This window comes from Chrysoperla carnea, chromosome 1, assembly GCF_905475395.1.
Source record: "Chrysoperla carnea chromosome 1, inChrCarn1.1, whole genome shotgun sequence".
Taxonomy (NCBI): domain Eukaryota; kingdom Metazoa; phylum Arthropoda; class Insecta; order Neuroptera; family Chrysopidae; genus Chrysoperla; species Chrysoperla carnea.
Genome location: NC_058337.1, coordinates 134,279,684 through 134,307,413, shown reverse-complemented (window position 1 = coordinate 134,307,413; position 27,730 = coordinate 134,279,684). Strand labels below are relative to the sequence as shown.

The 27,730-nt window shown below is 30.0% G+C and overlaps 1 protein-coding gene across 1 annotated transcript in view; it reads right to left on the bottom strand.

Annotated features, from left to right (window-relative positions):
• Nucleotides 1-27,730, bottom strand: part of LOC123305862 (lysosomal-trafficking regulator) — a 78,350-nt gene that overhangs the window by 27,187 nt on the left and 23,433 nt on the right. The window contains exons 3-5 of the mRNA XM_044887696.1: nt 26,022-26,193; nt 17,355-17,669; nt 9,646-12,190 (exon numbers count right to left, since the gene is read on the bottom strand). Coding sequence (XP_044743631.1) covers nt 9,646-12,190; nt 17,355-17,669; nt 26,022-26,193 — 3,032 coding nt within the window. The remainder of the gene's footprint in view (nt 1-9,645; nt 12,191-17,354; nt 17,670-26,021; nt 26,194-27,730) is intronic.

Sequence of the window (27,730 nt, the reverse complement as noted above, 5' to 3'; positions counted from 1 at the left end):
ATTATGTATATCCCAAAAATAAAGAAGAAAAAGTTTTATACAACTCACTGCAGAAGATAGAAGAATTAAGCGAACGCCAAGATCTCAAGGATAAAACCTTGTAAGAATAAGATAGAGATAACTGAATTAGGACCAAGTCGAAATTATAAACAAGGGGGGAAGATTATTTCTGTGAACTTCTAAAAGTAAAGAAGGCGACGTAGAAGATGTAGAAGCAGAGAAATCATAGTCCAAATCTGGAGAAGATGAACCGTCGTAATGAAGAAATCGTATTAATGCTTGGGATCGTATTAATGTAACAAAGCTTCAGCAGAGGTTGACAAAAGTTGTGTTGTGCTCTTCAACTCTTTCCGGTCATTTCGCCCCTAACTGTTCCTGATGTTCCAACTATTAATAATGCAAAAAAATGTACAAACATTATATAAAATATTGTGATTAGAATAATGGGTTAACTCTATGATTAAGCTCCCATGCGTTTTCCGAATTGGTCATGCTGCCAATGGGTACAAGTTTGCACAACCGTTTGAGCAGGAATTGAATATCCAAACATGCGAGTAAGCGATTGGCATTTAATACGGATTCTGAAGACCTTTTTAGGAGGTAATTTTTCCTGAAGTTACTCAAAAACAATACAATTGAAAGATGAACGTTCGAAGACAAAATGGTTGGGACAAAATTTGCGAGAAACAATCGCAAATTTCATTCCGTAAAGAAGTAAGTAATCAATTTAGTTAAGTAAAGAAGTAGGTTAGGTTAGATTAGAATGGTGATTCTGAGATGAGACACATAGACCATTGGATCCATTGTGAAAACAAAAAGTGGATTGGCTCATCCCCGGTTACTACTCCATGAAACATTTGTGGCTGTTTAAGGACAGAAAGAGTGCTTAGACGTCAAAGAAATTAAGAAGGAAGAGATCGAAGGAGCCCTGTAGGCAAAAGCTTGATAGTGACAGTCAAGATGAGACCTCCTCCTTTCCTCCCCTCCACATTGTGACAGCTCCTGCAATAATTGCGATGCACTGTTAGACCCAATCGTTGAATGCACTAAACAATTATTGAAAAAAATACTATCGAAAAAAATCAAATAATAATTTTATTTTAAATAAATTTTAAATCAAAGCCAAAATGTCAAGGAAAATGTAATAAAAATTTTAATTAGATGTGATATTGAATTCAATATTCAATAAAACAATCAAAAGTTTTAACAAAAAATTAACAAATTTTATATTTTGTTTTCATCATTTTTGTCTTTCAATTTTATCACGACACGAATACAAAAAAAATTAAATTTATTTTTTTTATAACATTGTACTTTGACAAGGAATCTAAAAGCGATATAACTATGGAATCACTTTCATAATTTGTACAATAGCGAAAAACACACAGGTTCATCGACATGAAATTAGTAATCTATTAATTATTGACTTCATAAATTACTTGAGTTATTTTTAGAATTATGTTATTTGTTATAAAGTTTTTTTTTTTCAAATAGCGTTTTTTTTCTTCATAATTTGATAAACTTTGTGCACTTTTTTATCAGTTTAGAGAAGACATGTCTCCAAAACATTGTGGATTCAGAGTACTGAAACGAAGTGTGACACTATTAATTAAAGTTACATGACGAATAATAAAAAACTCTTTCTAAATAAAAATTTTTTTCCAACAAAGAGAATCCATTTAAAAAACAAGTGAAAACAAACAATTGACTTAGTTAATTGTTGAAATACCATGTATATATTGTGTTGATTACACTGTCACATTACACATACATACATGTCACACATATACATCTAACTGATATAGCCATATAATACTATACAATTTGCGCATAATTTGCGCTCTCACGGGTAAACAGTGGCGTTTACGAAAAAATGTTTCAAACAAAAGTTGTTTATTTTTTTATAACATATTTCACATTTAAACTTTTGTTCTATCTCTAACGGTTTACAAGATGGGCCCTACGGACCCAAGACAAAATTGACCTATGTTGCTCATTTACGAACTTGACCTCACTTTTTACGTCCTCAGCACGCTATAAAAATTTCAGCTTGATATCTCTTTTCGTTTTTGAGTTTTTCGTGATGACAGACGGACAGAGTTTATCAATTTTTAGCGTATTATTTAACGCGCGTAATCACTTCTAAAAATCTAAAAGCTTTAATGCATCAACCCATGGAACAGGAAAGAGCTTATGAGAAAATATTTGACTTAAAATATGGTCTAGAAATTGCTGGCTTATGATAGATAATTATATTATTAATATACATAAAAAACTATTTGACCTATTGACTTGACAACTTGTTGAAAATACCTAAGTAAAACCTGACCTCAAGTGTCTAAAATCTATCAAATAAATTATTTTATTCTATTACCATTTTTATATCAATTTTTGATCAAAAAACCTGTTTTTTCACAAAAACATGTGCAATTTTTATTTCGTTTTCATACCATGTATAAATGAAGTATATCAAAGTATACTCACTTTAGTCCCAAGTTTTTAACGCTTAAAAATATTGATGCTATGAAGAAAATTTTGGTATAGGTGTTTATAAAATCACCTAATTAGTCCATGATTTTCGGTTGCCTGTCTGCTTGTCTGTCTGTGATCAGTTAGCGTGCTCAGGACATAAAAAGTGAGGTCATGTTTGTAAATGAGTAACATAAGTCAAATGGGTCTTGGATACATAGGACCCATTTTGTTAACCGTTAGAAATAGAACAAAAGTTTAAATATAAAAAATGTTCCTCATAAAAAATAAATAACTTTTGTTTGAAACATTTTTTCGTAACATCGTTATTCCGTATATATGGGAATATCAGTGATGATATTTATTATGAATTTTTCTATACAATCCAGTAATCCAGACATTCCAATAATCCGGCATTCTCTGATTTTTAATATTACCGGATAGGACTTTTCACTTACAAAATTATTTTGACAAAGTGTTTCGGGCAGATTTCAATGACGTAAAGACATATCACATATCTTCTATCCTAGTCAAAAAGCGCTGTTTGATAAAGATATATTATTAGAATTTCTTGGCTTGAATAGTTTTTATAATATAAATAACCACAAAATTCTAGAAGTCTACCGAGTTTTTCATCAGTCTTGAGAGATCCAAAAAAGCTAGAATTTAAAAACTATTAATTTTAAACTATTTAAACTATTATTTGAAATCTCTAGAGATTTCAAGAAAATTTAATTTTAAAAATTAAGTTTTTTGTATGTTTTTTTGAAGTCAATTCTATTTATTGCAATCATAACAAAACTCTAGGAGGTTAATGAGTTTTTTATCAATTCTGAGAGATCCAAAAAAAAGCTAAAGCTTAAAAACAAATAATTTTTTACAATCTCTAGAGATTTCAAGAAAATTATTTTGAATGTTAAATTATCAAAATAATTTGTGAAAACTTGAAATAAAATGTCAAATTCTCCTGAGAGAAGTTTCTCGTCGCTAATTTAGTGAATATTTCACGGAATTGATCTAGGCCTTTTGAATTAAGTCTCTTGTTTTTTAATTAAAATAATTTTACAAGATTAATAATTCTAAGATACAAAAAGTTTATATTGATCTAAAGACCCCTTTTTTACACAACAAATTGATTTATTATTTTTAACAAATTGTGATAATTTTATTAAAACAAAAATATTACGTCAATAATTATTGATCATATGAATTGAATACGACAGGCGCCCGCACGTCGCTCATGTCGCCAATCTTATTAAATGTTATAATCAAAAACACTATTTTAATTAAATAATAGTATTAATTAAAAAAATAATATAACAATCCTATTATTAGGATTAATCAGTGCCTCATTATGTAATAAAATTAATTAATCTAGGAATCACATTTTGGAATCATTATTTTTCCAAATTAATTCATAATAAAAGAATTTGTTATTTATACGATTTGTTAAGTTAGACAAACAAGAAAACCATATATAAAAAAATTTCAAAAATTTCCTTGTTTAAATTATTTACAGTTTTTTGCCTGCGGTAATCTTTTTCTTCTTAATTTTCTGTGGAATAAATATTTTAAAAAATTTCCTTTAATTAAAAAAAAAAGTTTAATCTCCAATTTCGATATCAATCTCCAATTTCGATATATTCTTCAGTATATAAGGTAATTTTGATCCAAAAAGTACAAAACTCGTGTGCATTTGATGACTGGTTAGTACAGATATTGCGATATCTCAGAAACTCTGCATCCAATCATCAAATTAACCGGACTTTTATTATTTTTGGATCAAAATTACTCCATCCACCGAGTTTCATCAAATTCCACAACAAAATTTTTTTTCCGTTTTCTTGATTTTTTCAAAGGGCCCTTAAAAAAATTGCAAAAAATCGAGAAATTTTTTTTTTCTCCAATTTCGATAAAACTCAGTATATAAGGTAATTTCGATCTAAAAAGTACAAAAATCGTACTTTTCAACAATTAACTCAGTAAATTGCTTAGTATTATTTATTTTTATTTAAATTTTAAAAGATTAATGATTTTCTAATAATGATTTTTAATTAATAATATTTAAAAACAAATTAAAGAAGCTAATAAATATCTTAATTGAAAAGATATGGAATGTTAAGTCATTTTAATACCACTTGGCCAAGCTATTTATAGATTTATTCACTAATTATATAAAGAGAAAGGATTTAATTGTTTGTTTGTTTGTTTGTAATGGATAAACTCAAAAACTACTCGTCTGATTTTTTTCTTTCACATACAGAAAGCTACATTATCAGCGAATAACATGGGCCGTATTAAAACCGTTGAAGTGGTGAACATAAGTGAGAGCAAAGAAAGAGAAGTCTCTAATGCGGTAATCTTTGTTTTCAATCTAAAGTTAAAACAAGTGAAAACAAACAATTGAATGAGTTAATTGTTGAAATACCATGCATAAACAGTGTTAATTACTCTATCACATTACACATACAGACATGTTACACATACATAACTGATATTCCCTTATAAAACATGCTATACAATTTGAACCTAATTTGCGCCCTCACGGGTAAACAGTGATGTTTACGAAAAAATGTTTCAAACAGAAGTTGTTTATTTTTTATAATATGAACATTTTTTATATTTAAACTTTTGTTTTATCTCTAACGGTTTACAAGATGGGTCCTGGAGACCCAAGACACCTATGTTGCTTATTTATTAACTCAACCTCACTTTTTACGTCCTAAGCACACTATAAAAATTTCTTTGATATCTTTCTTTGAATTCAACTTGATATCTTTTTTCTTTTTTAAGTTATCGTGTTCACAGACGGGCAGGCAGACAACCGGAAATGGACTAATTAGGTGATTTTATGAACGCAAATATCAAAATTTTGTTGGTAGCATCATATATTTTTAAGCGTTACAAACTTGGGACTATACTTAGTATATCTTGTTATATATCATATATACATGGTATAATTACTCAACGAAGCTGTTGGGAAATTGCTAGTATTCAATAAATATATGAAACATCATATCAGATTGTAATATTTTTATGAATTCAATAAAATTAATATGTATTAATTGCATTTGTACATTTACATTTAATAGAGAAATGTATGTTTGGTCTCTTGAAATAGGTGTGAAAACATGAAAATGATAACATAAAAAATATTATGTTTATAATTACGTCAACAATTTATTGTAATTATTTATAATATTTATTCTGTATTTAATTGATTTATTTTCATTAGTCACGCTCATTTTATTCATACCTATTAGACTTTCAGATAATGACTGACTAAAAAAAAATAATCAACTTTTTACAATCTGTCAATGATAAGGGATATACCGGGATTTTAACACATACTGCACCACGGATACTACATCTCACGAGTACGAGATAGTACATACATATGTGTAATAATTAATCAATGTGTATAAGAAAGATACAACATAGTAGCGAATCGTCGCACAACTTAAAGCGGACTTAAAATTCTCTTTCTCACCGAAGCTGCAACACATGCAAGAAAGCATATCTATAATAATATCTCTTTCTTATACACATTGCTTAATGTATACAATATGTATGTATCATAATCGTGGAATGCATTATGCGAAAGTGTGAATTAAACCCCGCACAGTGGAGTACTTATACCAAATTTTCGGACGAAACATAATGCTTGCTCTTTTTTTTGGCTGTTGACTTAACTATCTTAATCTATATCCTTATCTTAGTCTTAAAAGAAAAGGCGCAAGTTCTCAAGAAGAGTTCTCAAAGGCGCAAGATTTTTTTTTCATAAACATGTTATAGAATACTTAAACTATAAAAAACTTTCCCTATTACAAAAAATTTTGTTGAACAAATCGTGACATATAAACAAAAAGCTTTGAGTTTGAAAAATTTAATGAAAAAAAGTTAACTTTTTTAACAGCAAATATGAATCACAAATATTTAATTATATTAATTGAAACATTAACATTAAATACTAATAAATAAAACACAAACCTTCATCTTCAATTAAAAAAAAAAAAAACTCTCTCTTAATTGTACCAACAAACACAGTAAACATAAATTGAATAACACGGTAAATCGATAGCGACAACAATAATAATATGCATTAGTAAGAGCAGGTAGATTGCGGCTTACAAAATAGGCGGTGGGCGAGGTTGAGGTAACTCAAGTGACCTGTTTGTGATGGAGTGTTTATAACACCAAAAAACAACTTTCCATGCAAAACAAAAGAGTTCAGTTTTCTGACTTGTCCGGAAATTTGGTATAAATACTTCATTCCATTCTGGACTAAATGTAATTTTTTTTCTAAACAAATTATTATAAACAAAATAATAATAATATGAATAGATATTATTATAATTAGCTTAAAGAACAATCGGAGGTCATTCATAATTTATTTATAATTTACAAGACATAAAATTTATCCATAATTTCTTTCAATACTAATCGACAATCGTGAATAAAAGATCTGCTTGATGATGATGATATCATTGTACAGTTTATTTTATTTGGTTATATAATAAACTGGATTTGTATGTAAAAGGGGGGAACTGAGCCATTCATTCACCTTCTTTTAAAAAAATATAAACATTCCAACAAAATTTTTGCAAAACAAAAAACGTTTTTGAATTTGTTGTTTTAATAACATATTTCTCAAGGTTAATGTGGTTTTTCGTATTATATAATGACTAGTTTTGTCGTGATGATAAACACACGTGTATTTCAATGTGAGAGAAAAAAAATGATTAGTTTTGTTTGGGAACATGTACAGAAAATCTTTTGGTCTAAGTAAATTAACAATAGAGAAGTTGCATTAATTTTTTTTTTTTTTGCCACAATTTCATTGATCATGAATAATTTTCAACTTGATTAAGAAATATGCAAGAATTGAATAATACTAGGGATTTCAATAAAACTTTATAAATACATTTTTTGATTAACAAAGGTTCAAAAAATTCCTAGGTCACCGGGCTTTTTATTATTTTATCGTTCAAAGTTGGTTGAAAAAAATATGAATCATATAGGTAATCCTTTTCAATTGGATATTTCTATATCAACAATTCTAGAGAGTGTGATAAAAACTATCTTAAATATTTTGAAAATGTTGTAGTTTATAATAATACCATAAAAATATAAGGTTGCCGATGATAAAACAAAAAAATTTTAATTTAATCGAAGATCCGTCTTTTGATGAACAGAGACGATTATAGTTAGAGTATTGATGATTGAAGAGCGATATCTATATTATCAAATTTATAAGCATCACTTGCACACAATATATTATATATTTTTGTAGTTGCGTGGTATTGTAAAGACAAAAATAATGATTATTTGACTACAAAACATGCATTTGGTTTATATGTATGTACCGGGCCATAAACCAAAACTTTTTTACAATACTGAAGGTTTACAATCATCTCAAGAAAAGTATAAAATTTTCAGACCTGGAGACATATATTTTTATCATCAGTAGAACAAATTTAGCACAATCGTACAAAAAAATTGAAATGGAATAGTTGTTGGTACTTATCTTAGATCATTAAGTTACATAGACTGAGCGTCAAACGATTTTAAACGTGCCAATGATTGAGGTAATTGCTTAGGTCAAATCTATCATGGCGGAGGTGTAGAAATGTGAAAACAAACTGTTGTTGTCATACTTATCATTGTAGATTCATAAGAAAAAATGTAAAGTGATATGTGATAAGAATTTTTTCAAGTCAAAAAACGAAAAAGTTTTGACATTCAATGTATGTTTTTTTGATAAATTCCCCAAGTTGACCCAAGCAATTACCTCAGATGTTGGCACACCTCTCACTGTACGGAAAGATAGACGATGCTCAGTCTATGTACTAGAATGTCAATGGTACTTATGCACCAATTCCTACTGGACTAATAAATTGTCTAAATAAAAATTAAATTAGTGTATTTAAAAAATTTTTTGTCTATTATTAAAAATAGTTTAAGGGAGTAATGAGATTCTAAAATTTCCACTAGGTAATAAATAATATTTATTAACTGAATAATTTTTTTAAATTGACCTTAAATTAATAATATATTAGAAAATTAAAAAAAAACTAGATTTCAAATATGTTTATTACCTTCGCAATATTTTTATTACCTCCTTAATGTTTAATTACCTATGCGTAATTAAAAAACATAAACAAATTTCGTTCCTACGTGTTTAAAAAAACGTAGGTATCATTAGATGTTTTTGCTCTAAAGCAACTGAAAGAATTCAAACTACTTTATAAGGTCGTCGAGGTTTTCACTTCTATTTGAGAAAAATTTGTTTTGTAAAAAGTAAAATGAAATAGTTTAAGGTGAACAGTATTGTAAAAAAGTTTTAGTTCATTGCACGGTGCACACATAAAGTCAAGTAATGAGTTATCTTTGGCTTTACAATACCACGCAGCTACAAAAGTATATAATATATTGTGTGCAAGTGATGCTTATAAATTTGATAATATAGATATCGCTCTTCAATCATCAATACTTATCATAATTAGTTTCTGTCTCTGTTGTTAACCGGAAATATTAAAACGCATTGTGCCCACAAATTTGAATTGTAAAAAATTCCTTAGATTGTAAAAAACGCGTTTTTGGATGCTATCATAATTAAATGTCATCAAATATTAATAAAAATATATGTCATAAATTTTATTACATATATTCATAATAATCAAAATAATATTTAAATTGAAATTACGTTGGCTTCCGTAAAAAAAAGGAAATTTTGAGGTTATGGTTTATGAATTTAAACAACAGCTGATCATTTAATTTTTATCAAATGTTTTTTTTATTATTATTAATACGAATTTTGATCAATTAAATATTATATTGAGTTATTCTAATTTATTATAAATTTTTTGTTTCGTTAGCTCTAAAAAAAGTGATTGCCGATTTGACTGAACTTTTTTCCCGCTTCCTAACCTAAAATAAGTTTTAAATATTACGAAGAGTCCGAATTTGAATTTTTATTGAGCTTAAAGGAAAAATACTTCTCATATTTTATATTTTAACCAGAAACTTTCCCTTTTCTTAGACAAAAATACGTCTAAAATGATAATTTGTGGATTTTTAAGAAAAAAAATAGCAAAGATGGTAAGAAGGTAGGAAATTACAGTTGAGCATGGATTAACGAAAACGGGATAAAAAAATTTTTCTTAGTAAACTTACCCAAACTCATCTCGTTTGTGGGCGCTGTTAACTTCACAGTTAAAATCGCTTCCAAAATTTTCATCAACAATCTACGTTCCCGCGAATTACATTCACTATCACAAATATACTCCGATTTAGTTATCCGTTGTAAAACTTTCCACAATAATTCCGTACCAACGTTATTAATCTTATGTGTCGCCACATATTGCCTAATATACGGACTATATAAACACAAACTTGCGGTTGTACGCCAAAATACCGAACAATTATGTAACAATCGAATAAAATGTTCCGATTTCGATGAATTTATAATATCTTCCGACGATACGTAAATTGATTTAATCGTTTGATCGGTATCTTCGTCAGAAGTAACAGATGCTCGACGTGATTTTTCTTCGTTATCATCGTCATCGTTCGCACTAGAGAAATCGAGGATACCATTTTTGAAAATGGTGAGAATTTCTCGAGTAGCTAACTCCAACGCAATTAATAACATATTTAACGATGGTAGTTTTTTCATATTATCATCGTTACCGATTTCAAGATGATTCTCACTATTATCGTTATTATGAATCGTCTCACAATTTAACTCACTCTCCAATTTCCATATTTCAATAATCACTGTATTCTCCAAAACCGCACAACACGATTTGGAAAAATCACCACGTTCAACTAAATCAATTATATGATTTAAACCACCCAAATTCACAAACTGTTCCGCAAACGGAACACTACTTAGCAACGATGCAAACAACGATAAACTTGTTAAAATTTTAAATTTTGCATGTTCATTTGTGGTATCGGTTAAGAATTGTTCTTTCGCGGATAAAAATGTTGGGAAAAACACACGGAATAACAGTTCGTAACGTACTCGTGGTGTACTACGCGGAGCAACACGTAATAAATGTGATGTAGCTGCGTAACTTAATTTCATATCCGTGGAATTAATAAGGGAATGATATTGTTCCAAAAAATTCCACATAAATTTATCGGATTCGACTGTTGTCGATTCATTTGAGGAAGAAACAGAAGGATTGTAATACGATGCCAAAAAGGAGTCCGTACGTTGTGACCATAACGATTCATTATCTTCCCCACCATTTCCATTTAGTACCGCTTCTCCTGACATACAATACTTCATCGATTGATTATCAGCGATGATTTGACGACTACAAATCGCACATTGATTATCGTTATCACTTGTTATAATCCCTCCAAGCTCAGTATATAACGTCCGCTCCAAAAGAGTAAACGCCAAAGGTCGTATTTTCCCCTGAGTACCATGCAACATTTTCGTAACACTTGACATCAAACGTTTTGCGGGAAAACAACAGCAAGTCCCGCTTAGAATCATTATTTTAATCAAACGTATTTGTAAATCGGAATGCTGTTTGAGTTCTTGGTTCTGTAATAAGCGTACGAAAATCATAAATAGCGTCGAAATACAGCAAGCGTGTTGTACACTGGAAGACATTAAATTTGGTGTATAAACAGCGCCAAATAAATCCTGGTGGTGATGTTTCCCACTATAATATTTCGTTAAATTATTCATACGACATTGTTTATGTCGCGATTTGTGGCAATTATACGAATGTATGATTTCACTTCGAGATTTCTTTAGCGTCACGATAAATTGGCCAAGGAAATCGATGATTTTCTTCGCTCGATTATAGGTCACACTTGATTCAACATTCGAAATTGATAAAATTACTGAGAGTGTTTTTTCGATAAGACGTCCTCCTTGGCTATCAGAAAATAATCGGAACAATTCTAGGAAATCCTTAATTTTATCCACCGTGGATCTATGAAGTAATTGATGATATAAAAAGGTCGTTACTCCATACATGATTCCAAATGTAAATTCTTGCAACTTTTGGCCATGTTGTTTATCAAATTCGACAGAACTTTCATGTTTATTTGTAATATCCTCTAAAATTCGAAGCATTATGGGTAAAATCCCATTATTGATAATTGTCATTGAGATATCCGGATGTTTTACGATTTTCTCCAATGCAATCAACATTAATTGTGTCATGGCGGATTTTAATTCGTAGATTTCATGTTGCTGTAAATGTTCCGTTGGTGCGGAACCAAATTGTAACGAGCATAAATTCTCTAAAGCGAAATTGATACATTGGATTGTAATCGGCGGATTATTATCGTTGAGGTTATGTGTTTCGGATAAACATAAACTTTGTAATAGTTGTACGACTACAATACTAAATTCAAATTGACTGATTTCACTATCGATGATTAATTTTAATTGATCGGTCATAAAATCCTCGTGTGATAATTGTTTTTTCGAAGATGATCGATTATAGTAGCGTTGTTGATCCAATGAATGTTGTTTCTCGCTGGACATTATCAAACCGTTGTCGTCATCATCGTCACGAACAACGGATGTAAAATAATCAAAATCCATTGGATTCAATTGAATTTTTAATGTTAACGAACGACGATTTAACGCTTCCAAACTGTTTTCTTCCATTTCGGAATCTGTGGTTGTTGTTATTAAGCTGCCACTGTCTTGGACCGAATCTCGTGTTGTTTTTGATCTTCGACCCTGGAAAGAAACAAATAAATATTTTCAAAAAGTAATTTGGAACAGTTTTATTGAGTTGTTGAGCAAAATTATTTTTTGCCAAAAACGGGAAGGTCGCATATTAGTTTTATAATGAAATATACCAATGTATACTAAGTTTAGTCCCAAATTTGTAACGCTTAAAAATATTGATACAATGAACAATTTTGGTATAGGTGTTCATAAAATCACCTAATTAGTAAATTTTCGGTTGTTTGCTTGTCTGTCTGTCGTCTGTCCGGCTGTCATCACGATTACTCAGAAACCAAAAGAGATATCAAGCTGAAATTTTATTTATAGCGTGCTTAGGACGTAAAAAATGAGGTCGAGTTCGTAAAGGAGCAACATAGGTCAATTGAGGTCTTGGGTCTTTAGAACCCATCTTGTAAACCGTTAGAGATAGAACAAAAGTTTAAACGTCCCATATAAAAAAATAAACAACTTTTGTTTGATACATTTTTTCGTAAACATCATTGTTTACTCGTGAGAGCACAAATTATGCGCAAATTATATAGTATGTATTATATGAGTATATCAGTTATATACTCATATAATATGTGTGACATGTATGTATGTGTAATGTGACAGAGTAATCAACACTGTCTATACATGGTATTTCAACAATTAACTCAGTCAATTGTTTGTTTTCACTTGTTTTTTCATAATATTTTGAAAGTCACATAAAGTTTTAAAAATCTTTTCAAAAGAGAAACGAAAACGTCCGAAGAAAAAAATTTTGTAATACATCGTGTGACGTTATAATTCTCCCGTAGTTACCGTAACCCGTGGCTACACTGTACCCGTATTTTTTGCCTAATAAAGTAATTATTTAAGATTACTATTTGTCTAGCGTGATTTTCCCTAAGCGGTACATTTTTACACTCGTTGATTCTATTTTATTGAACGATATTGTAAACATTTGCATTCTCCAATTAAGTCATTTATATGTAAATTTTTTTCATTCATTTTTTTGAAAAAAGTAATTAATTAAAATTCATATGATAAATTTTTTTTTTCAATTTTCTGTAATGCATTATTAATCATTATTAGTCAATAAATTAAGTCAATAGTAATAAATTTATTTAAAAATTTTTATCAAATTATATAAAATAAATCATATTTTTATATTGGAAAAAAATTAGTATGCAGAAAATTTTACATTTGCATAACATCTAAATACCATTCGTTTTACTAATGCAAAATTTTTGATTGAAAGGCTTTTCGCAAACATTATAATTACTTAGAAAATCGATAATTTTTCTAAAACTTCTAAAATAAATATTCGATAAAAAATACTAAAAGTCAATAAGAAAGACTTTTTGGGTCATTTTACGAAGCCGAAAATAACCTGCAATGGATAATTTCAGTTTTCGGTGTGAATCCTTTTGTCATGGTAAATTAACGGCGAAATTCATTAAGTTGCTTTTTTGGATAACAGTTATTTTAAATTACGCACTTTGCAAAACGCAAAAAAAATTTCTGTTTTGGAATTTGATGAAACTCGGTGGATATGGTAATTTTGATACAAAAAGAATAAAAATCCGGTTAATTTAAGGATTGGATGCAGGGTTTCTGAGATATCGCAATATTTGTGTCAATTTTATGGCGTATCTCGAAAACTATTCGACCAGTCATCAAATGCACCCGATTTTTGTATTTTTTGGGTCAAAATTACCTTATATACTAAGTTTTATCGAAATTGGAGATAACAAAAATTTCTCGATTTTTCGCAATTTTTTTAAGGGGTACCCCTTTGGAAAAATCGAGAAAAACGCAAAAAAAATTTTGTTTTGGAATTTGATGAAACTCGTTGAATGATTGGGCCTATACAAAGCTACAATGTCAGCGAGTATCCTGGGCAAAACTTCATTTTCAAAAAAATTAAAATCCATAAAATTGTGAACAAAAGGGAGAATAAGTGAGGGCTATAACGTGTTAGTCTTTGCTTTTAAAGGAGAAATTGCAAAGCAAAGCGGCAAAAAAAAAGGAATGTTACGTTTCCATAGAACCCCCTCCTTTTGTCGCAATTCGTCATGCTAACCAGTAGCATCCTCCCCTCCCCTGGTTGCGTGACGAATTTTATGAATAATCCATAAACGACATTCTTAAATTGTTTTAACAAATATTCTCTTAGAAACATCAAATTAATTTCTAAAAATAAATAATTATTAATTTAAAATTCGATTCCGTTATACTTTGATTAATTATTAAGTAAATACTAAGACCGGTTGAGTAGCTACAATTTTGTTTATAATATTAAAATTATAAAGAATCTTTTTTTTATTTTTAATTGTATAGCAGAAGAGACGCCGGTTTGGGGTTTTATTTATACATCCTAATACAATATTCGATACATAATCAATAAATTACCTTTGTCTATTTAAAAAAAAAAAAAGATTATTATTAGAGGCAAGCTATCTATTTATAATTACATACCTAGATTTAAGTGCACCCAAGCTGATCCGGCAGACAGACAGACAGACAGACGAGACTGGTTTTAATCAAATATTATTAGAATAGATTTTAAACCCTATTCAACTTAAGGTAGTACTATCAGTAATAGACTTTGCATTCAGATATTAATGAATTATTATATTATAATTAACCAGTTAAATTTTTAGAGGCCTTCAGAGAACTGAAAATCTGAACGTCCAGTTTTGTGAAATAAAATAAAATCTGTGATTTCCCATAAGGATCAATGTAAAATATCTTTAATATATCTTTTTTTCGATTCTCTGAAGGCCCCTAAAAATTTAACTGGTTAATTATGATATAATAATGGACAATGATGCCAAGTTTCATTAAATTCTGAACGCAAAGTCTATTACCGATAGTACTACCTTAACAAAAAAATATTCAATAATGATTTTATCGTTTTTATATATCCGTATCTAAATTTAACAAGTGAAAACAAACAATTAACTGAGTTCATTGTTGAAATACCATGTATAGACAGTGTTGATTACGCTGTCACATTACTGATATTCCCATATAATACATACTATACAATTTGCACTCTCACGTGTAAGCAGTGATGCTTGCGAAAAAATGTTTCAAACAAAAATTGTTTATTTTTTTATAAGGAACATTCTTTACATTTAAACTTTTGTTCTATCTTCAACGGTTTACAAGACGGGTCCTACGGATCCAAGACACAATTGGTCTATATTGCTCATTTACGAACTCGACCTCACTTTTTACGTCCTAAGCACGCAATAAAAATTTCATCTTGATATCTCTTTTGGTTTTTGAGTAATCGCGATGACAGACAGACCGACAACCGGAAATGGACTAATTAGGTGATTTTATGAACACTTATACCAAAATTTTGTTCATGGTATCAATATTTTTAAGCGTTACAAACTTGGGACTAAACTTAGTATACCTTGATATATTTCATATACATGGTATAATAATAATAATGTAACACTTAGTATTAAAATATCGCCAATGGAATCTCTGTGATTTCTATCTATAATTTTAGTTTAAGGATGAGGATTAAATTTAAGGAAAAAAAGACACTTTCCTGTTATTTAAAAAATTATACACAATCAAATATTTGAAGGAATACAATTTTTACACAAAATTTTACCTAAATTTCAAACAGCTGTATCTCTGCAAAAAATCATCGAATTTGGATCCGCAATAGCTTATTTGAAAACTTTTTCTTACTAATATTAGAATAGATTACAAATTGTTATCACCCCTTGCTTTTTTGAACTTAGGGTTGAAAAATTGAAAAATGGTATCCCTAAATTTTATAAACAGTTTAAAAGTGTACCAAAATGTTAAAAATTATTTTATAACTACTTTGTTAAGACCACTCGATTCAGCTTAGTCTACCTAACGTCAAAGGTAGCACAGGACTGCCGTACGTCATTAAATGAGCTTGCGGAATGAATGAATGTAGACCTGGTATGGGTACCGGGACACAGGGACATTCCAGGAAATTGTGAAGCCGACGAGCTTGCCAGAAATGGCACAATGCTGTCGGACACAAGCATCAATAAATACCCGGGAGTTCCATTTGCGAACTGCAAGTTACTCCTGAAAGAGGGTATTCTGAAAAAGTCCAATCTTAAATGGGGGGAAGAACGTACTTGTGGTACTACAAGACAGATATGGTCTGAGTACAATCGCAGGCGTTCCGAAGTTCTCATATCACTTCCAAGGGCCTCTGTTCGCAAAGTTGTTGCGGCTATCACAGGACACTGGCTGGGCGGCAAGCATGCTGAACGCTTAGGCCTGGCAGTGAGGAGATGGACTTACTTGAACCAGCCTCTCTTTGACGACCTCTCCGACCTAAAGCCAGTCGACGTCAAAGCCCTCCTGCTGTTCTTAAACAGCTCCAAATGGTTCATAGAGTAGTGGGCGGGGATAGGCCAACCCATTTACGGTATCACAACGGACCCTATGGTCTAAGTGTGTCTCATCCCAGGACAGCCACTCTAACCTTATAACCTTAAGACCACTCGAAAGCCTGTTTATTTCTCTTGAAAATGGAATATAACAATTCCTGTAGGAGCTTTTTGGACCAATGTATTCGCTTTCCAAACAAAATTGATACTTCTGAATTTAAAATCTCATATCAAAACGAAAACTTAAAATGCCTTCCAAAAACCCTCCCTAAAATTTTCAGAATTGATTTAGACTTCCTTAAAAAAATCGAATATTCATTTTGAAATCTTATGAAAATTAAATTATTTCAAATACAAATTCAATGTCCTAAAAAAAAAATTTTTTGTACACAAAATATAGACACAATTTTTTTCCCACAGACAAAAAAATAACATATTTAATTATTCATGTACTCATATTCCGTGACTCCTAGTTATGGTTTGATGACCCCAATTAATTAAATCACTAAGACTTTCCTGATTTGGTTGATATTTAACTATTTTTGTTTGATAATATCCCAATTTTAATAATTCAAATAAAAAAAAAAACTTTGAATCCTGACTAAGCAAAAGCTTGGAGTCGAACCCGGGAATATTGGATTCAAAACAAGCGTCTTAACCAACTGGGCTAGACGTACTCTAGACACAATATTATTTTTCAGCTGATCCGTGATTATAATTGTTTTAAATACACATTTTGATACTTTTGCGTAGTCGGGGTTTTTACATAGGATTAAAAATAATCTTACCTTGCCAGAAGAGCTCGTATTCGAATTAGAATATTCATGCGGAGGTATAATATGGCTGTGTTTACGCTGTGGCGTATGAGTTTTATGTCGCAACGAACCGCACATAATAATTGCTTGATCGATATTTGTCTCTCTCGGCTTAACGTACGCATTATTAGCCTTTTGTTGATGTTCATTGTTCATATCTCCATTAACCTTCGTGTTATTATCCTCAGGTGTCCCATTTGTGATTGGACTTAGACGATTGTTGTTGCTCATGCATACTGGATACAAGGATATTAGAAGGCTTGCCAATTCTCGTACACAGCAAATACCCTGTAAGCAAAAATAGTAACTTTTAGAAATTTTCGTAGAAATGTTAGAAATTTTTCTCAGAACTCTAAATGACATTGCTCAGCTAGTCTTTCATAAAACCTGATTTTAAGTAATGGAAAAACAAGACATTAATTTTGTGAAAACTCGAATTTTTTTTGGGAAAAAACCCCAAAATGGTATAAATGGTAAAGTTACTGTATGCAATTTATCATAAGGCAGAAATTAGATTTTAACTCAAATAGTGATTCCAAAAATTTGTGGCTATCAAAAATTGAATTCACTTTGTTTGGGGGCCATAATTCAGGCAACATTAGAACATCAGGAATCGTATTATTGATTCTCACAGAATTTTTGCATAAGTTTCTCTGGAATTGGTACAAATTCATTTAATAAGGTTATGATCTAGATGTCATCAAAAATTAAATATATTGATTTAGTTGAATAAAATACAAATATAGTAAATTACAGTTTTGTATGTATTAATTTTTAATATGTTGATAGATTGACATCTACCCCCCCCCCTTCCAAAGTCTTCAGAGAAAAAAAGATAATTAAATTATCAGGATTATTATGGCAATGAAATTAACATATAATGTCTATCAATTGAATTATAATAATAAGTTGCAAAGGAAGTCATAAATAAACGACGAAACGGTCAATTTATTTAAATTAATTCATTTAGTCTCCTAGTCTTATTTCCTACGAATTAATTAACAATTCGATGTTAATATTTCTATAATTATTATCTTTAGAGAAAGAAATGATAAAGAGAAAAATTTTATTAAATCTCTATCTCTATATATTATAAATGCGAAAGTAAGCATGTTTGTTTGTTTGTTTGTTTGTTACGCTTTCAGGTTAAAACTAGCGAATGGTTTTTAATGAAACTGTGCGGCAATATAGCTGATATATCAGAATAACACATGAGATACAATTTATAAAGATATCTTAAGAAAAATAAAAAAAAATTTAAAAATTAATTTAATTTGACATTACCATAAATTACAGATTTCTGTAAAAATAGTCATTTGACATTACCATAAATTACAGATTTCTATAAAAATAGTCAATATAAAATATTTCACGGCCATCTTTTGTGATATACTCAATGAATAATTACGACTATTATACATTTAAAAAAATAGAAAACCATACATATATTTTACTTGTGTAAAACAATCCTTATCATTATTTCGAGTGTTATAGAAAGGGGATAAGCGAGAGCAATCTTTATCAATCTTTACTTTGAAACCCAGCGAAGCGGGTGGGTATCACTCTAGTATCTCTATAATTATTATCTTTAGAGAAAGAAATGGTAAAGAAATAAATTGTATTAAATTTTTTATAACTTTGATAATCATAACAATTTCAATTTTACTATTATCCGAGAAATAAAAATTAAAATCGATAATTAACGAAGCCCTATTTCATTCATGAAATACATCGGATTCAAAAATTGTAAAGAAACTTTGTTCCGAACTTTTATCCTATAAACCGATGTGATCGTTACTCTTATATAAACCTTTTTTTTTTTCAAATTTAATTTCAATCTTTATACAGGAAACGTTCTTACAAAAACAGAACATTTTAAGGTAGTACTATCGGTAATATACTTTGCATTCAGAATTTAATGAAACTTGGCATAGTTGTCCATTATTATATCATAATTAACCAGTTAAATTTTTAGGAGCCTTCAAAGAACTGAAAAAAAGATATTTTAAAGATATTTTAACATTGATCCTTATGGGAAATCACAGCTTTTATTTTATTTCACAAAACTGGACGTTCAGATTTTCAGTTCTCTGAAGGCCTCTAAAAATTTAACTGATTAATTATGATATAATAATGGACAACTTTGCCAAGTTTCATTAAATTCTGAATGCAAAGTTTACTACCGATAGTACTACCTTAAGTATTGGCAATTTTTTTCCAATCTTTATAAAACAACATAAATCGGAGAAGAAAGATCGGTTTTTATTTAATGTTGTAATTAGTGTTTATTCAACATGAAATTAATTACATATTATGCGAAGTTACATATGTCAATCAATTTTTTGATTTATAAACACGAATAAATTAAATTTTTCAATAAATTATTTTCCCATAAAAATATAATTTAATCAGAGGGCGCCTTTTCTAATCGCGGTAACCTTGTCTTATTTAAATTAATTACTAAATAGCTTTTAGATATTTGAAATGAATACTATAAACGATGATATTAGCACGGCATGCAAACAAAGGAATATTTTAATTAATAATTAATTTGTATTAATTACTTAATTTTGAGGAATTTTAATGATTTTTTTTCTTTTCGTAAATCAAAATTAATTTAATGCCGAACTCTCTTTCATAATTATTTAAATTAAATAGGTAGCTCATTAATTATAAATTTTTTTTTAAATTTAATTTATTAGTGAATAATTAATTTTTAAATTTTATGATTTAGGGGTCATAATACAAAAATTGTCTTCAGAATTAGCTTGGAAAATTATTGTATCAATTTTGTTTCATCTAGTTTGTACTGAAATATTTGAAGTTTTTAATTTTTTATAGTTTTACTCAAAAAGCTGAGAAGAGTAGAGTAAGATACCTGAGGTAAATAAGACCCCCGAGGGTAATAAGGCCAATATTTAAAATGCGCTTCTTAGTCGGCCTAACCATTGATTCGTAGTCGCTCGTATCGCCATCTTGTCAGTGACGAACAATATTAAAAATATTATCAAAAATAATAAATGAGACCGACCTCTAGAATATTTCGAAATAAATTTCGATTTTTGCTCCAATTTCCTATATCAATTTTCGTATTAAATAAATACGTATTTCGACTACCAAGTAGTCAGCATCAGTATGAATTAGCTAATCATAATTACTCTTACTACTACGGTCTGCATAATCATTGTTTCATGTGCCTACAATTTATACTGGATAAGGGACCTATTCCAAATTCGGATATTAATAAAAATTGCAAAGTCAAGGTTGAATTTCTAGAATTCATAGATTTTGATTCGGAAAAAATTGTTTCATGATTTATTTTTGAATTTGGAAATCTAATTTTGATTTTTATTTTAAATGTCAAAATCAGGTGATAAAATACTCAAATATCATTGGCCTATAAAGATCATGCTGATAGGCCAAGCACTAGCCACCTAGTCGAAGCTGAGTGGCTGACGTCACAATTTGAACGATACTTAGCAGTATAAATTGTAGGCATATGAAACAATGATTGTGCAGATCGTCACCAAAGAAATTGGGGCAAAAATCGAAAATTATTTTAAATTGAATATTTTGTTCCTTTTACAAATGATCTTTAAAGGATCCCGCAATATTAGGTAGGAAAATGACTTTCTGTGAAACTTTTTCTAGCCCGCCTTAAAATGGTCTTGGATTACTCTGATCAAAATCTCTCAAGGCCACATAAATTTTTAACCAGTAGTTTTAGAGCTAAAATGTATGTGTAGTTTTGATCGCACTTAGCTCAAAAACCACTCGTTAAAAAGTTTTGTGGCAGTGAGAGTTTTGGATCAGAATGATCCAAAGAACATTTTAGGGTGGTTTAGAAAAAGTTCCTCAGAAAGCCATTTTTCTAGTCAAATAGTTACTAGAAATATAATATATGTGTAACTTTGATCGCTGTAGCTCGAAAATTACTCGATAAAAATGTTAGTAGCCGTGAGAGCTTTTGATAAGAACGATCCAAAGAACATTTAAGGTTGGAATAGAAAAAATTTCACAGAAAGCTATTTTTCTATCTAATATTGCGGGGTCCTTTCCGATTACCATAACATAACATGGAGTTGTAGAGTATATTGGAGTAGCGTATCTTCAAGTAACTTTTTTACCCTTAAAATGAGCCCTGGCAAAGCCCAGAAGAACCAAGGAAAACAAAGTCATATTCCTGCAAATATTGTGTATTTTTAACGAAACAAAAATTATCACGATTTTTATTCTTTAAGAGTGTATTTCTTTTCTTCTCTATTGACTACCAATTCATGAATATATTCATTGATAATAATTATTCAAATGTTTATTTTATAAGAAATTCATAACAAAAATTTATAAATAGACTTTCATAATATTGTGCAATTTTAAAAACCATATTTTTAATTATGGGTATGGGTATGGGTATGGAGGTCAGCGGGCCATGCTCGAGCATCGGACCTCGAAGCAATGGTTCAGAGCACCTAGCCAAATAGACCCTTGTACTCTATCCCCGCTACGCTTTTCAGTGGGTATTATAACCAACTGATGTACTGAAACCCAGGATTTGCCTAGCGCTGAGTTTCCTAATTTCTTCTGGTTCGACTATGACCGGACCAAACCATTTCCTTCGCTGCTGTATGAGCGCCGGGCAGTAACAGAGAAAGTGGATCGATGTTTCTTCTGAAGTTTCTCCGCATCTGTCGCACGCGGGAGATTGTCTTTTTCCAATCTGATGTTGGAACTTGTTCAGGTTATCATGCCCTGTGAGTAACTCTACGATTACTCTAATATCAGCTCTGTTTAGTTTCAAGATCTCCTCGGCTCTGTTACCGAGCGAGTTTCCTTCACCCAACAGGCTATAATCCTGCAAATATTGTGTATTCTTAACGAAACAAAAAGTATCACGATTATAATTCTTGTAGAGTGTATTTCTTCTCTATTGACTACCAATTCATTAATATATTCATTGATAATAATTATTCAAATCTTTTTTATTTTATAAGTAATTCATAACAAAACTTTATAAATAGACTTTCATAATATTGTGCAATTTTAAAAACCATATTTTTAATTATACATATTTTAATAATAAATACATTCATTTAGCGTGTAAGAAGGAATTTAATGCCCTCCAGTCAGACTAAACTAAACTAAATACAAGAGTAACAAAATAATATTTTTATAAATATTATTTATATAGCATACATGATACAATACATACACACATAGTTGTAAAGTAGTAAACAAGTTAATTATCTGACAGGTAAATATCAATCATATTATTATATTATTGAACAGGTAAAAGAAGGAGGAATGCTATAATTCTATATTATTTTTATTTAAAAACATTGTGGTTTTATTATTGTCATAGGCGTACTATCAATATTCTAACTTGAATCGTTGCTTCATCATACTGAAACCCATTGAGTTTAAGAACGCATTGAGTTCCTTACGATGTTAAATTTATAGATTTGAGCTGTTAAAGTTTGCCTTTTTATACTCTGTATATATGTAATATTTATCAAGGTATACTAAGTTTAGTCCCAAGTTTGTAACGCTTAAAAATATTGATGCTATGAACAAAATTTTGGTATATGTGTTCATAAAATTACCAGAGTCCATTTTCAGTTCTCTGTCTGTCCGTCTGTTTTATACCATGTATATATGAAATATACATAGTATATTAAGTTTAGTCCCAAGTTTGTAACGCTTAAAAATAATGATGCTAGGAAAAAAATTTGTCATAGGTGTTCATAAAATCACCTAATTAGTCCATTTCCGGTTGTCCGTCCGATCGTCTGTGGACACCATAACTCAAAAACGAAAAGATATCAAGCTGAAATTTTATAGCGTGCTCAGGACGTAAAAAGTGAGGCTAAGTTTGTAAATGAACAACATAGGTCAATTGGGTCTTGAGTCCGTAATACCCATATTGTAAACCGTTAGAGATAGAGTAACAGTTTAAATTTAAAAAATGTTCCTTATAAAAAAATAAACAAATTTTGTTTCAAATATCTTTTCGTAAACGTCACTGTTTGCCCGCGAAGGCGCAAATTAGGACAAAATATCGATGTCCATTTTCTCCAAAGCTATAAAAGATAGGGAATTCAAAATTTGCAGATAGCAAGCACTAATATTCAACACAATATAGACAGGATATTTCAACAATTAACTCAGTCAAGTGTTTGTTTTCACTTATTAACCTACAAAGCCTATATTGGACTGTTTTTAAAGGTATGCTTCATTATGTAACAAAGCTAATTTTTTTAAGATTACTTTGGAAAACTAATATTCATTAGTTAAAAGCATGACAAATATTTTCCATTAAAGAAAATTAGAACAGCGGCACTCGTTTCTCAATTAAATACATTTAAAGTGATAAAATGAATAGCATTTCTGTATTATTTCTTCTATAAGTGATTTTCTCTAAATCTTTAGGTATCATTATTTCAAAAACTATGACAAATTTTATTCTCAATTTTCGTCTAATTTTCCCAAGTTCTAACAGAATCTACCCTCGAAATTTGAAACGTAAGTCTCAAATATTTGCATACAGTAATTTTTTTGGGATTGTCTTGGGAATCTCTTCAGTTTTAAAAAAATCGATTTTTTGTTTAAATTTTTGTACTACAGTAGAACCTCGGTAAGTTAAAAACCAAAGGAAATGTTAAAAAATTTAAGTTAATATTAAGTTAGTTAGATATTCAAATTAAGATGAGCATATCTGTGGGCTGTATTATGCATTTTGTTAAAATATATCCCCTTAAGGACCCACAATAAAAATTTTATTGTGGGTTCTTAAGGGGATATATTTTAACAAAATGCAAGTTAGTTAGAGACAACTCGAAAAGTAGAAAAATTGAACGCCTATGTTTGCTGATGAAATACATTGGTTTATGTCGTCTACATATCATTCATACTGAACGTTTGTTATACAACGGAGGGTCAATAAATTCTGTGGTAACTATGTATCTTGTGTAACTAAAAAATAATCTTTAAAAAAAATCTAGTTTGATATATTCACATGACCTCTATACACAGAAATAACCAAAAAAGCCAACAGATTGAGATACTATTTTTCAAAAAAAGATACTGCAATTTCTTATATCCAAATAAGTTTGCATAATTACTTTCGTTGCTTTCTCTTTTGGAGGGGAAAATTTCGAGATATGTACAAAAAAATTATTTTATCTCGCTTGGCGTTGGTCTGTTTTGTTCAATGTAGTACTAGCACAGTACAAAGTTTAACATTCAAATTCCCCTCCTTAAAAGACACTCCGGGGCTCCAGGGCTCGTACTAACTCGACCCCATAAAAGGAACTCAGCCCCATTGAAGGAACGGTCAATCCGTGGATCAATTAGTGAATGCAGTCGCAGGGTTAACGCGAGTTATTTTGATCGGATTTGTTATGGCATCCGATTGTTTTTAGCGTAGTTGTAATAGTCGAGTTGTTTTGGCCAGAGTTATTAAATACCGAGTTATTCATGACAGTTTCCCTCTAGCGATTAAAACTAGTTTTGATCAGAAACGTCAAAATCCCTTTTGACCGCAGATTAACTGTTAAAAGCACTTATTCAATGAATTTCAGGCAAAACTACCATAGACCAACCTGTGCAGTCATAAGTATATTTGCCTGTTTTTCTCAGTTAAAAGTACTTTTGCCCGGTTAAGAGTTTTGACTGTGACATATAAGTAGACTTTGGTTAATAGTTTCCTACTCCTGACATATATAAAAATCCTGTTTCAGTTTTTGCATCTTTTATCGACAGTATACACAGCGTAACGTACATGCATTCTCGTTTAGCCTGTAGATGGAAGTAAAAAAGATAATCCCTTAAAAAATTATCGACGCATAAATTTAAGATGTATGTTTTTTATAGCAAATACCACTTTAAAAAAAACAGGTTTATCGTAAATCTAATATTTTTTTATAATAAGAACTTGTGATAGACGCCTCTTTAGGTGAAAAGAGTCCCAATTATATGCGCTTCAAAAAATACTGTACTTAAATCCAACCTTGCTTCAGGCAATTGTGTCTAGCGTGTCTCTTTTTATAATTGAACATATATGATGCTTTGTCCTAAATGACTGACTGACGAATCATCGCACAGCCTAAACCGCTGGTCTTAGAGACCTGAAAATTGGAGGGTGTGTTCTTTATATGACCGCATCCGATACGAAAGGATTATAGGAATTTTTCGAAATTCTACCCTTAAGGGGGTGAAAAACGGGTGCATATTTCGTATGAGACAACGTGATTTCGTGGTCCAATTTATTTCAAATTTTTCATAAAACATTCTTTAACAGAATTGATGGAAGATATGTTTCGTATTTTATTGAAACTCATCGCCTAACGGGGTTAAAAAAGGGTAGAAAGTTATTTTGGGGGTGATTTGTATCGCAAAGTTGACATTCGTCATTTTTGAATTAAATATTTGAACGGTTAAAAAAATTATTTCACTTGTAGAGAGTAACATTATCAGCGAGTATCGTAGACCAAATTTTATCTTCAAAAAACTTTGGACTCCGCACCAAAAAAATTAAAATCCTTAAAATTGTGAACAAAATGAAGAATAAGTGCGGTCAAGGAAAATGAGGGGTGGACGGATATCTGCTAGTAATTAGATAAATAAACAATTTTCAAAACTTACTTCCAATGAAAGTATATGCAAAACAGCTAAACATCGCCAACCACGTTCGCGCAATAATAAATTGCGTAACGGGCGTAATTCTTCGGTTTGACCTGGTGCACTGCATATTTGATGAACACTTCCCAACAATTCACAACCAATTAGTGTGGCAATACCAGCTTGTCCAGCAGGCCTGGAAAATTACAAGAAAATATAAATCAATGAATAATAATCGACCCAGATTGTGGTTATCCTTAGAATTGTCATAAAATTATTAAAAATGACAATGAGCTACATATAATTATTAATTATTATTTCGAAGGTTGTTTACGGTATTAGTGAAATCAAAAATACATCTCTTTGTGGTTTAATTAATAGAATAATATCTGGTTACAAGCTAATGTGATCAATTATTTTATAGATATTTCTCACACGTCATAATCAGTCAGTTAAATTTTTCACTGTGACATGGCAATAGAGAATCTCGACGATTTTTAAAGCCTATTTTCGTTGTGTGCAATGTCATGGTAGGGACAATAAAATCGATGCCAGCGCTTCCAGTCAAAAATTTTGGCGTTAAAGGAGGTTGTTATGACTAATTTGCAAATTAAAATTATTGAAAAACACTAATTAATTAAACTTAATGCATTAAAAATTGTGAAATAAGAAATCAAATTGCAAAAATATTATTTTTCAAATGTAAATTATCAGAATTATTTATTTAAATTTGTTAGACAATAATATTAAATTTTCAATGTAAGTCATAAATGCAATCCATACAATTATGTATGCATCCATACAATTCTATAATTAAAGTAGTGTATCGTTAACATGGAAACGCCTCCAATAAAACTCACGCACGGTGCGAATAGTGTATATAATATCAAATATATATCAAGTTATACTAAGTTTAGTCCCAAGTTTGTGGACACAATAACTCAAAAACGAAAAGAGATATCAATCTGAAATTTTTATAGCATGCTCAGGACGTAAAAAGTTAGTTTGAGTTCGTAAATGAGCAACAAAGGTCAATTGGATTTTGGATTCGTTTATTATGGTTTATTCGTAGGACTCATCTTGTAAACCGGTAAAAATAAAACAAAAGTTTAAATGTAAAAAATGTTCCACTTTTGTTTGAAACAAAAACAAAAAAAAACTTTTATTAGAAACATTTTTTCCCGTGAGGGCGTAAATAAGAATAAAACTTTAGTGTCCATTTTCTCCAAAATTATAAAAGCTAGGCAGTACAAAATTTGCAAGTAATTTCAACTAGTGGTTCTGTGAAAGATCCTCGAAAAACGAGAAAAGTTCTAGGAACTATTTTCGAAAATTTCCAAAGTTTTCAAAAACTAAATGGTGTGATGGTGTTTTAAACTTTTCTTATTTTTTAAAAATAATGCAATCACTATTATTCAACACTTCCTATACAGGGTATTTCAACAATTAGCTCAGTCAGTTGTTTGTTTTCACTTGTTTTTGACATTTCTTAACAAAATATGAAAATACTATAAAAGAGATGACAAAAAATGAAATTAATTGTAAAATCGGCGAAAAAGAAATACAGATGATATAAGCATTTTAAACTACCAATTAGACAGATATTAGACAAAAAGATCGGACATAATATTTGACGTCATTTGCTATGTTTGAAATAACAACTGTTAGAAAGAGATACAAACAAATCTTTGATGGATTTTACCTCGGTTGTCTTTTTTACACTTATTCGAAAA